This window comes from Zeugodacus cucurbitae, chromosome 6 (assembly GCF_028554725.1).
Source record: "Zeugodacus cucurbitae isolate PBARC_wt_2022May chromosome 6, idZeuCucr1.2, whole genome shotgun sequence".
NCBI classification, from domain to species: Eukaryota; Metazoa; Arthropoda; class Insecta; order Diptera; family Tephritidae; genus Zeugodacus; species Zeugodacus cucurbitae.
The window spans coordinates 41215761-41229429 of record NC_071671.1 but is presented as its reverse complement, the minus strand read 5'-3'; the positions used below and the strand labels follow the sequence as shown (position 1 = coordinate 41229429).

At 35.8% G+C, this 13669-nt stretch overlaps 1 protein-coding gene across 1 annotated transcript; it reads right to left on the bottom strand.

Moving 5' to 3' along the window:
* Positions 1–2995: 2995 nt before the first annotated feature.
* LOC128922667 (techylectin-like protein) lies at positions 2996–3841 on the bottom strand. The gene is made up of 2 exons (XM_054233908.1): positions 3172–3841; positions 2996–3112 (listed from the first exon to the last, which is right to left on the bottom strand). The coding sequence occupies exons 1-2, from the start codon at positions 3390–3392 to the stop codon at positions 3034–3036; spliced, it is 300 nt and encodes a 99-aa protein (XP_054089883.1). The 5' UTR covers positions 3393–3841; the 3' UTR covers positions 2996–3033.
* Positions 3842–13669: the final 9828 nt, after the last annotated feature.

The window sequence follows — 13669 nt, the reverse complement described above, 5'->3', positions numbered from 1 at the left end:
GGCTGCGGTAATTCCTGAGCCGATTAAACTCATTTTCATCACCAACATACATTATATCTAAGATTATATGCTCATTTAATTTGACTATATATGATATGGCTATATAGATATTATATTTCACATATTACCGATTTACAAGCTATTAAGTCCATCGTATTTTTGAAAATCCTATAATTAGATATAAGAGAACTAGGGGAATTTATGGCCGGATTTTAACTATTTCTGATGCAGAGACCCACTATTAGAAGAAAAAGATTTCTTCTGAATTAAATTAATATATCTGAGAGATTTACCGATATTTTCGGTGAAAAATTACCCTAAGGCACTGAATTCTTCATATTCGATATCAGGGGCATCGAAAATTTATAGTCCGATTTCAAAATTTTTTCACAATTTATGTCACAGATCACATACAGTAGTTGTGTAAAGTTTTATTACACTATCTTCATTGGTTCGTTAGTATATATTATAAAGTGAAGGAATGAGATGGAATTCAAAATTGAGTTATATGGGAAATAGTCTTGGTTGTGAACCGATTTCACCCATTTTCCACACATGTAATCTGGGTGTCAAGGAAATATTCATTGAAATCGGTATAGTAGTTTTCGAGGTATGGTTTTTGACTCATAAGTAGGCGACGCCACGCCCATTTTCCATTTTGTAAAAAAATCTGAGTACAGCTCCCTTCTGCCATTTCTTCTGCAAAATTTAACGCACTTTCAGTAATTACACTCTCGCAACCTGTTGCACAGAGTATAATAGTTTTATTCACATAACGGTTGTTTGTGTCACCAAGAAATATAAGAGTTAGATATGGGGTTATATATACATAAATGATCAGGTTGACGAGTAGATTTAAAATCCGGATGTCTGTCCGTCCGTCTGTCCGTCTGTCCGTGCAAGCGATAACTTGAGTAAAAATTAAGATATCTTAATGAAACTTGGAACACATATTCCTTGGCACCCTGAGGAGGTTGCTTTCGGACAAAATCGGTCCACTGTCACGCCCACAAAATGGAGGAAACCGAAAACCTATACAGTGTCATAACTAAGCCATAAATAAAGTTATGAAAATGAAATTTGGAACATAGGATCCCATTAGGGAGGGGCACGTTTGGATGTAATTTTTTTTGGAAAAGAGGGCGTGACCCCGCCCTCAAATAGTTTTTTTGTATATAATTCGCAAACCAATAAAGCTATATAAGCCAAACTTTCTGCAGTCGTTTCTTTTAGCCATTTCCTTATACAGTCCAGAAATGAAAGAAATCGGATAATAACCACGCCCACATCCCATACAAAGGTTAGGTGGATAATTACTAAAAGTGGGTTAACTCCCTAACGAAAAACGTCAGAAACACCAAATTTTACATAAGAAATGGCAGAAGGAAGCTGCACTGAGATTTTTTACAAAAGGGAAAATGGGCGTGGCGTCGCCCACTTATGGGTCAAAAACCATATCTCAAGAACTATTCGACCGATTTCAATGAAATTCGGTATATAGCACTTTCTTGACACCCTGATGACACGGGTGGAATATGGGCGAAATCGGTTCACAACTACGTCTACTTCCCATATAACTCAATTTTGAATTCCATCTGATTCGTTCACTTTATAATGTATTCATAAGGAACCAATGAAGCTAGCGGAATAAAACTTTACACAAATACTGTATTTGAGCTGTGACATCACTTGTGGAAAAATTGTCAAAATCGGACCATGACTTTTCAAGGCCCCTGATATCGAACATGAAGAACTCAGTTCCTAAGGTTAATTTTTCACCGAAAATATAGGTAAATCCCTTAAATATTTTAATGTAATTCATTCCCTCTGAATTCTTTTCTTATAACAGTTTCTCTCTGTACCTGAAATGGTAAAAATCGGGTCATAACTTTCCCCAGATCCCATATACCTAATTATAAGTAATATTAAATTAAGTGAGCGTATAGTCTTCGATACATTGTATCTTGGTGGTGAAAACGAGTGAAATCGGTTTAGGAATTACCTCAGTCCCCATATACTATTTATGATGATTTTCGTTATTCTATTGAACTTTACACCAAATATATGGGTCGAATTGTGTTATCTTTATAAAATTACATCAATAAATTGCGAGAGTATAAAATGTTCGGTTACACCCGAACTTAGCCCTTCCTTACTTGTTTTCAGCATAAACTTTGTATGGGAGATAGGTGTGGTTATTATCCAATTTCCACTATTTTCGTGGTGTATGTGGGAAACGACCCCTTTCCAAAAAAAATACATTCAAATATGCCCCTTTCTAGTGCGATCCTTTGTACCAAATTTTACTTTTATAACTTTATTTATAGCTTAGTTACTTTAGGTGTTTTCGGTTTTCGCCATTTTGTGGGCGTGGCAGTGAATTATTAAAATAATATACATAAATTCGTTATTATTAGAACTTCCAGGTTAAAAAAATTTAGCTATTTCATTGCATGCGTATGTTTTGGTTTACATTTAACTGAAAAATAGCTGTCAGTATTGCTGGTTTCAATTCACAATATATTAAAAGCGGCCATTTTTAACAATATTGCCAACGAAAATGCCACTAACTCTCTAAAATTTTGAGGATTAAATCGGAGTTAGCAACGGAGTTAACTGAGATAACTCTCGAATTAATCCCGATTAAAGTAGTTAATCGGGACTAACGCCGCCGTCTGTCAGAGGTATTCGCGCCCCAAAACCAAACTCAAAAAGTTGCTCATTATTTACATTCTGTATTAAGGTTCAGGTGGACGATGTCAACATCCGATGAGATGGCACTACGGTTTTCGAAAGCATTGGCAGAAGGTTTTGCGGAAGATTTATGATACAAAATATATATAAAGAAAAGACAGTGGCTACGCTGGCTAGGCCATGTTGTTCGAATGGATGGAAGAATTATTACTGATTCGGCTATAATCGCGAATCACGTAGATACTTGCAAAATGTATTGGTTTATAATAAAAGAAAACTCGCTGTATGTTGTTTATACAAACGAATTATATTTTGGCCTTATAGCCATATGTACATACTTTAACCATGCCAAGATGTCCATATCAGACCTTGGCCATAATCTGTGGAAGACTTATCCGTATAGGCCCCGTTTAAAAAGCTGAAAGATAAAAAATGCATTGAGCTCTTTTCATGTGCTTTCATGACGTCTCATGTTACCTTTTAAGACACAATTCCTTGCCAAACCACCAGCCACCCTTGTACACTTCCGCACAATTTGTACCTCTCTCACTATTGTCCTGATCGTGCGTACTGAACTTACAACCGCCGTGCAAACTATTCAATGAATCACCAGCTGTGCCTGAGTAAACACCCAAGACTGTTAGTGCGTATTTCAATTCCTCGCCGCCGATAGCGAAGCTCTCGTACCTTGACGACATCGTCGAAATCTTTTAATTCAATCCATAATTCATGCAGTTGCAAGTCGGTTAGTGCGTGCAACTTATCAAGACCAATGAAGAAATTTGTATTCAAGTTTCCAAAGCCGTTTTTGTAATCACTCCAGCCACGATTAAAGTGTACACTATCATCCTGTCGCCTCTGTATAACTGTCCAGGCTTCCCCACCTGCTGGATCGAGTAGACAATAAGCGTAGAATGTTGTTTAACCCCGATCAGGCAACTGAGCACGTAACTGATATATGCCGCTGGAGGGTGTGCGGCCAGAAAAATGAACTGCTTCAGCACAACTCGTTGGCAAATGTTGTGCAGTGCCTTCAGCTGCATTCTTAAATTGACTAATCGTCAGTAGAATGAAGGTTATAAAAACTATGCGCTGGCGATACATCACTGCGACGGTTTGTGATAAAATGATCTTTCCGCTATTATCATGAGGCTAATTTATATTGTTTGCTCTATTGTTTGTTTAAGTATTTTTGTATTATCATTTTATTACGCCTTGTTTATGGGTAATCTAGTAATTCATATTTATCTTTCGAATATTATTTTAAACAAATAAGGAAGGTTTAAGTTCTTATGTAGCCGAATAATGTGAAATAATTAATGACCAATAATTTCTCTAAATGTACGTTTTAAGAAAATATACTCCATGTCACAAGGAAGCTTGACTTATCGTTCGGACTGACTTTGAAAACATGTTTTCATAGATAAAATAGGTTTTCATCGTATAACTTGTGTTTTCATTCATGCAAAATCATGTCAAACGAAATCACATTGAAAAACAGTTTTCGCTGAAAACATTTCACTCAGTATAATCAGTTTAGTCGAAATTATTGGAAGACATATTTTGCCAGCCCTATTTGGTCACTTGATATTGTAAAAAAATTCCATTCCATTGTCAAAATAATAGAGAAACACAAACAAGAAAGGTAGGGCATTTTATTCTCTCGCAAATCATTTGTTGAATGTTATTAAGATAACTCACAATTCGGCACTAAGTCCAGAAAACAAAAATCATTATGTATGGCATATGAGAAATGGAGCTAAGGAAGTTGTGACCCGGTTCACCCACTTTTGCTACAGAGACACACTCTTCCGCAAAATCTTTCGCTCGAAAATTCCTAGTGCCGTCTCATCGGATGTTGACATCGTCACGCTTCTGCAACATAAAGTATGACGGGAACGACTTTAATTTTCAATTGCCTACTCAGTCCAAAGTAGTACCTGTTGGCAAAGGGTGTTTCTGATCCTTCCCGATCTTGACGGATCTTGTGGTGTTGCTTGGCGCAGATTGCGGGGTTTTCCTTTTTGTGGATTGGGGAGAGTACACTTACATTTCAATCATCGGACATGCTTCCCTCCGACCATATTGCAAAGAAGCTGATGCGTGCACCTTATCACTTCTTCGCCGCCGTATTTGAATAGCTCGTCTGGTAATCCATCGGCCCAGCCGCCTTGTTGTTCTTCAAGCGGGTAATTGATATTCGAATTTCTTCATGGTCGAGAATATGACTCCATCATTCACTATACAATATATAAACTAAGAGCCGATGAACATTTTGGAATAAAAATTTATTCAAATACTGCATTAGGGCTACCACAGCCTCATTGTCAAGATCGCAGATATCGAACATGAAGATTTCAAAACCTAACTATATTTTTATAATCTCGCTATATTACTAAAAGTGTGTTAACTCACTAACGAAAAACGTCAGAAACACTAAATTTTACAGAAGAAATAGCAGAAAAAAGCTACCCTCAGATTTTTTTACAAAATGGAAAATGGGCGTGGCATCGTCCAATTATGGGTCAAAACCAGTTCCTGAGATATGGTTTCAACAGATTTCAAAGAAATTCGGTATATAATATTTTCTTGACATCCTGATGACAAGTGTGAAAAACAACAACGTCAACGTCCCATATTACTCAATTTTGAATTCCATCTTATTCCTTCACTTTATAATACAGTGGAACTTCCATAACTCGAACTTCTATAACTCAAAGTTCTCTGTAACTCGAACTCTGGAATTGGCAATAAAAGTGAAATTTCATACAAATTTCCTTCCATAAATCAAACTTTTCGATCCGGGCATAATACAAAATTTAAAATTTTACTATCGAGGCAGAATTTTAAAAGAGTCCCTCTATATTGTATGGATGCGAACAAAAAATATGATATTACATTTATGGATTGCATAAATCCTCTAACAAAGGCAGAGGACATAGACGCCAAGAGCCGAACAATTGCAAACTGCAACAACAAAATTACAGAATACATGTTTTAACGTATGTACATAAAACTTTATGCGAAGTAAATAAATAAGACTGGGTATCTACATTTTGAAGCTTTTCGAAAAATTGTATGATTTAATGAATATTCTATAACTCGAAGTCTCTCTAACTCGAAGTTTTTTTGTGGATTATGTTGTTTCGAGTTAGAGAAGTTCTACTGTATATACATAAGGAACCAATGAAGATAGTGAAATAAAACTTTGCACAAATACACTAGCGCCCATAAAGTATATGATCGGTGGCATCAATTGTGAAAAAAATGCCGAAATCGGACTATAACTTGTCAATGCCCCGGATATCGAATAGGAAGAACTCCGTGCCTTATAGTAATTTTTCACCAAAAATGTCGGTAAATATCTCAGATATCTTAATTTTATTCAGAGGAAATCTTTTTCTTCTAACAGTGTGTCTCTGTACCAGAAATGGTTGAAATCGAGTCATAACTTCCTCTAGCTCCCATATACCTAATATTAGGGGTTTCAAACTTTCAATGGACTTTATGCCATATATATGCATATGCCTAATGTGTGAGACAAATTGTATGTTATCTTAATAAAAATATAGCAATAAATTGCGAGAGTATAAAATGTTCGTTTGCACCCGAACTTAGCCTTTCCTTACTTGTACTATGTAGGTGTATCGAATGATTTTCGTTATTCTAGTGGAGTTTTTGCCGAATGTTTTGGATTAGTTTGTGTGTTATTTTTAAAAAATTAATTATATAAATTACGAGAGAGGAATGTTCGATTACATCTAGAGTCTTTGTCTGCAATTGTACTTGAAGCAAAAAAATTTGATTTAATTTACCTTAGACTGGTTCAAGACCTTAAAGAAATACTTAAGTTTCAACTTAAACTTTTATATTTCTTTCCTGAATTGATCGGTTATTAATTATTATAATTGGTAATTTAATTTAGTTTACCTGGCTTAAATCACCTGATAACAATATATATCATATTTATATGTACATATGTATATTATGATGTATGTATATGCCCATGCATCAAGTTGTTGCACACAACATTCAGTTATTTGCTGACAGCTTATTAACTTAAGGCACGCTCAGCGAAGTCATTTGTTCCCACCTCTGCATAAGCAAAGTATATTTATTGTAATAGCCACAGCGACATCTTCATTTTGTATTTTTACTCTCACATTTTCCCATATTTTTTTTCACCATTCACATTTTACCAATACACATATATCTACGTAAATGCATATGTATAAGTATATGCTTCCGGATGCAAGAGTGCCATGTGTTTATCAGTCGCTTCGGTTAATGACAAAATTACTATGCAAAACTGCAAACAAACCGCAAAGCTCGTATAATGCTTTGCAGCGAATGCCCTTTCCCCTCCATGCTGGCATCGAATGCAACATTTGTTAATAGTGTAGCTCGAGCTCACGTACATTTGTGTGTGTGTGTGCATGAACCGAAGCTCATTTGTACTTGGCGCTGTTAGTTGTTAGCCATTTTCGAGTTGTCAGTTGCAGCGTTTGCTATCTTTAAACATTTTTCACCTTCCTTTCGATACGCTTTGTTTTCCGCTGCTTCGCTGCTTCGCTACTTGCTTCTCCATCTTCATTTGCTTACATTATTTCTTCATATATTTGACAACTTCATTAGCATTGACAGGTGAACGTGTTCTCTGCACGTTTGGCTTTGTTCCCGACACGTGACTCGGAGAATGCCGCATATTCCATAGTTTTAGTTAGAGGTTCTTAAATATTTGTCGAATTTGTATTCTTAATTATTGCTTGAAGGAGTGTGCTCAAGCTTAAAGTAAACACCCAATTACAACTTCAAGCTTAAAATAAGTAGAAATCGTTAGCAACGGATAATTGTAGCTTAATAAGTTGAATTTTTTCGAGTCTTCGTGTTTAAGCGGTGTACAATTCAGTTATTATTCTTAGTGGTTATTGAGTACTTATCTTCAACGTTATGTTCTGAAAATGTCTAAGAAGTGTTATTGCTGATAATTCTAAGCCGTTATCTCTCCCAAAATAACACTATCCGATTAAAGAAGTTCAGGAATTACGAGAACCATCGAAACTTTGAACAAAAGTTACTCTAGATATACATATGAATATCGGGTGATCCAAGTAGAGGTACTTTTTTCAATAGCATTTTTTTGACAGATCACACGTGTGCCGTGTCAAGCTGACATGTTATTTTTGTTCAGTATTGTTTGGTATTTCATCGTAGAAAGATTTACGCCTGAGCAACGTTTACAAATTGTTCAAATTTATTACGAAAATCCACGTTCTGTAAATAATGTGTTTCACGCGTTTCGCTTATGGGCAACATAATCGGCATACTGAGCGCACTATTCGATGGACGATCAGCCATTTTGAGACCCAGCATTCATTATTGGACATTATTCGACCGAATAGACCACGTCCAGCACACTGTGAAGAAAATATAGCAGCCGTGGCTGAGAGTGTACACGAAGCCCGTTGTGAAAACGTAACCATCAATGACGAACGTTATCTCGCCGACTATGCACAGTGGTTCAGCTTGTATGAAGGTGCGGTCATAAATTGAGATATCGCTATGAAATTTTCACAAAAAAAAAAAAAAAGAAATAGAAAAATATTTTAAATATATATTAAAAAAATTGGCCCCATCGGACTACTAGGTCCTATAGCTCCCATAGAACAGTAATTGCTATTATATGGCAATGATGTGCAAAAATACTTCTCATGGCCACGGTTGGAGCGTCAAAACTTTCAGTAAGGCTTTGGAAAAAAAGTTAAGAAAGCGAGAAAAAAGCTAAACATGATTTCCACCTATAAGAATAATATCATATAAAAAATTAATGTAGGGAAAAAGCATATTATAAACCAATTCATTTTTTCACTGCCATTCAACAGCCATTATAATTAGAACAAAAACTTATGATATATCCTCTAGTAAACCGTACACAGATTGAAATAAAGACGATTTATCCTTCTTTCCAAGCTTCCTTAGCCCAATTATGATGAGTTTGAACTTAAAAATAGTTAATTCAAAGGCCTTTATTATTTTGACGATTGCAAATACATCTGCAACTTTCCACACCCAACTTAGCACTTTTATTACCTTAAGACTCTGCTAAATACTATAAAAAATACAATTAAAGGGGGATCGCGGGGGAACACAATTAAAACTTTATGTAAACACTTTGAAGACGCAGAAAAAAGATCCAAAAACATATAGTTGATATAAAACACTAATTTCACACAAAATACAAATATCGTTAGTCCTAATTAATTTCACAAGTTAAAGTAAATACCTTTAGCTTCAAAATCTACTAAAAATAATCTTGATTCGTTAACCTGAACAATTACCAGAACAAATGGAAGTCCTTTGTTTCTGCGAAATTAAAAAAAAATTCTGGTGTGCTTTAAAAAAAATCCGGTTGTTCATGCATTTAACTCTATTTTTAGAAAGTACCGTTAGATTTTTAGGAAAACCCAGTTTGCAAATAGGAAGTGTGGACAATTTAGAGGCCATCGGTATACATTTTGTCGAAAAATCGTGAGATGGATTTTTTGATTTTTGGCCTATGGCGCAACCACTGTGCTATGCCTGAACTTGAAGCTCGTGATCTCGGCGACATTTCAACAAGACGGCGCACATAGGTTTCTGCTAGTGCATACTGCGGCTAAAAATATAAGAAATTGTCGCAGGACAATGACATTTGGTACATCATTGTTTTGGATTCCAATCAAGAAAACATGAAAAAATCAAAATCACGCCCCCTGTTTTACGCCCACCTCCCATATAAGGTGAAACATAATGTTTGCCCTACAGCACTGATTTTTGGAACATTGCATTTTTATGACATTATATATGTTGGTGTTAAATTTCAATAAAATCCGCCCACTTTTACGCCCACCTCCCATACAACTAAATTCTCTTTTATCACGTCTCTTTTAGCAACTTTTTTTTTTACTTGTTGATGAAGGCGCAGTATTTTTCAACAACATCCTTGACATGTTGCTGCGATCAGTGAGAGCCAACGGGACAAATGAAGTCAAAAACATAAATATATCTGACGTATTGGGATCTGTAAACTTTTGCTGGTATTCACTATGCCCTGAACTACCACCATCACAACCCCATTTTGTAACCATTTGCAGCTCGTTGGGGAATTCTGCCACCTCATTTTGCAATTTCAAAATTTTAATTTTCTTGTCACTGTATGGTGCAGTATCTCCTGTAGACCTATTTGACCGCAACTTTCAGTCACTTGCACATTTTCAGGATAACATTTTTTTTTTCATCCAAGACAATATAATAAGGCGGGAAAATATCACTACCATGATGATAATAAGATAAGAATGGTAATAAACATTACCCATTAAATTTGAATTTTCTGTATTATGCTGAAGCAGTTTATTTCTCTGGCCGTACACCTTTCAGCGGCATATATCAGTTACGTGCTTAGTTGTCTGATCCTGGTTACACATCATTCTACGCTTATTGTTTACTCAATCCAGCAGGTGGTGAATCCTGGACAGTTATACGGACTTGACAGGATAATAGCATACACTTTAATTGTGGCTGGAGTGATTAGAAAAAGGGCTTTGGAAACGTGAATACGATTTATTTCATTTGTCTTGATAAATTGCGCAAACCGAATTGCAACAGCTTGAATTAGGGTTTGAATTAAAGGATTTCGACGATGTCGTTATCGGTGGTGAGGAATTCAAGTGGCTTAAGTGCTTACTCAGGCACAGTTGGCGATTCCCTGTCTAGCTGACACGACGGTTGTAAGTTCAGTACGCACGATCAGAACAGTAGTGACAGAGGTACAAATTGTACGGATAGTTGGTGGTTTGGCAAGGAGTTTTTATTTAAAAGGTAACTTAAGACAGCATGAAAGCACATGAAAAGAGTTCAATGTATTTTTTATCTTTCAGCTATTTAAACGGTGCCTATAAGGATAAGCCTTCCACAAACAATAACAATATTACGGAATCACCAGTTCAAGTTCGGTGTGGTAGGTATCATATGCTCACACAATTTTGGATATATTTTTTTGGGTCGTGCCAGAAATATATTTACTACTGTACTTATACGCACATTTATTGAGGTATATAGAAGTACGTTACTATCGTAACAGTAGGGAATCACTAAAAATATGCTGGATCAATAGAGTCCTGCAGCAGAAGGAAGTGGTTTACTTATGCATTTTCTCCAGTAACTGTGTTGACTTTAGAAGGAAATAAAGAAAGAAGCAATGACACGCAAACATACTTACGCAGGGTCCAGCTGGCTATGCAGTGAAGCATATGTATGCTCTCCCGACGGGTGTAAGCAAACTAAGCATAAGCGCCGTAAATTATGCTAAGTTGATTATTTACAAAGGCAAGTGGAATGCACACGCAGAAAAACACAAGGCAAGCAAACGTCCTGCGTTTTTATGCATCTGATGAAAATGTAAAGTAGAAAACACAAAAGCGCTTAATTCGTTGGTTTTTGCAGTAAACCATTTGGTTAAAGAATTTGTGCAAAAAGGTGTTAAAGTAGGGCTAAAGAAGTGAACCAGATTATAATTTTGGTTAGCGAAATTCGGTATTATTTGCCTTAGTTGCAGAGAGCATTGTGGCTGAGCTGAAGACAATCTGAGAATTCGGTAAGTGAATGAAGCGTATCTGGCACATTCTTCCTGGGTCCAATGTGTTTTTCGTCCTATTTACGTTTGCTTTTTGCATTCAGTTCAGCTGGTTACCATTAGACGCTTTGTTGTTGTTTTCGTTATGTAAAATAGTTTAAGTTGTTATTCCTTTAAATGTACTTTTATGCTGTCCGAAGCAGTCAGCACCCATGAAGTCAATGGCGCGCCAATAGTCGATTGAAGTCGATGTGGAAAAAGCAAGAGATTTGCATAGTTGAGAGGATTTCGAAGCGAGCACCGCTGATGGGTGCAAATGTTTCAATGATTGATTGCAAATTACCTTCGTAAGTGGATTTATGCGCTGACGGTGCATAAATTTAGTGGACAATGAAAGTAGAGCACCGCGAGTTTGCATGGGGAGAGCGAAGTGATTGACAGTTATGTAAATGAAATTGATTTCTTTTCACGTTAATGGAGAAACAACTAAAATAGGAGATGTTTTACCATTTAAATAATTGAAATTCGTTTTAAGGTTATTTGAAGGTAATTATGTTGTAAAATTAAATGCAACTGACTAAATCGGCATTTCTATAAGCGAATTAATGAATGAACACCTGTTTTCAAGTGATATATATTATATGAGAACTTAAGAATTTATTATTTTTACTGGAATACTCCCAAAGTCACAAAGTATTTTTTGATAATAGCAAACTTTTTCCCTGTTCAAGTTTCGATGATCAATTTTATGAAATTATGGATGAATTTGGGTTTTCATTTGTCTTAATAAGATTTCATTACTTTTAGGGTTTAGATATTTTTCTATTTCATGAAAAAAATGTGGTTTTAAAACCGGATTTCTGGTCTACTTTATTCTCTTTCAAAAGAATTGAATTCTAGAATATAATTTTGCTTTGTTAGCGTAGACACCGCTTACACGATTGTAGCCGAGTTACCGGGCTATACCAGTGTGACATTTAAAAAAAATCGATTTTTTTAGTTTTTGCTTTTTCGATAGTTTATGATTTCAAAAATATCCTGTGAAAGCGGTAAGGTAAAATTTTTAATAGTTTTTGAATGGAAGCGTGCTAAAGAGCGACCGCTCACAGGTACAAGCAGCTATAGTCGAAACTTTAAACGAGTTTTTCTCGAAACGACATCTCTCAAAATTGCTGACATCATAACTCAATGAGAAATTGTCCAATCGACTTCAAATTTAAACTGATTATTCTTGAATATATTTACTATACAATGACCTACGATCTTTTTGATTTGTTGAAAGTTGTCTATTTGGCATTAAAAAACGAAAATTTTTTACCTAAAAAATACTTTTTTTCAGAACTACGCCATTTTGTAAATTTTTGATATATTTCAAAAATCGTTGGCCATCGTATAGTAAATATCTTTAACTTTAATAACCTTTTTGAATTTTTTTGCTTCATCTACTCATTCGGCCAGAATCATGTCAGCAGTTGGGGAACTCTTTTTTTTGGTACCTCTCAAGATAGCTCATAACTCCTTTATTATACTCTCGCAACAAATGTTGCTAAAGAGAGTATTATAGTTTTGTTCACCTAACGGTTGTTTGTAACACCCAAAACTAAACGAGTTAGATATAGGGTTATATATACCAAAGTGATCAGGGTGAGGAGTGGAGTTCAAATCCGAATGTCTGTCTGTCCGTCCGTCCGTCTGTGCAAGCTGTAACTTGAGTAAAAATTAAGATATCTTGATGAATCTTGGCACACTTATTTATTGGCACCATAGGAAGGTTGCTTTCGAAAATGAGCAAAATCGGACCACTGCCACGCCCACAAAATGGCGAAAACCGAAAACACATAAAGTGCCATAACTAAGCCATAAATAAAGCTATGGAAATAAAATTTGGTATGAAGGATCGCACTATGAAGGGGCATATTTGGATGTAATTTTTTTGGGGAAGTGGGCGTGGCCCCGCCCCTACTAAGTTTTTTGTACATATCTCGCAAACCAATAGAGCTATATAAACCAAACAGTTTAGTTTTTTTTAGCCACTTCCTAATACAGTCCAAAAATGAAAGAAATCGGATCATAACCACGCCCACCTCCCATACAAAAGTTAGGTTGAAAATTACTAAAAGTGGGTTAACTCACTAACGAAAAACGTCAGAAACACTAAATTTCACATAAGAAATGGCAGGTAGAAGCTGCACTCAGATTTTTTTACAAAATGGAAAATGGGCGTGGCGTCGCCCACTTATGGGTCTCAGGAACTACTCGACCGATTTCAATGAAACTTGGTTTGTAATAGTTTCCTTACATCCCAATGATATGTTGTGAAAATAGGCCAAATCGCTTCACAACCACGCCTACTTCCTATATACC

Bases quoted from the DNA above. Each gene is read 5' to 3' on its own strand.
- LOC128922667 (XM_054233908.1), bottom strand. From the start codon at position 3,392: ATGTCGTCAAGGTACGAGAGCTTCGCTATCGGCGGCGAGGAATTGAAA. The intron at 3,113-3,171 runs GTAACATGAGAC...TTTATCTTTCAG, and splicing joins AAGGAATTGTGTCTTAAAAG to CTTTTTAAACGGGGCCTATA.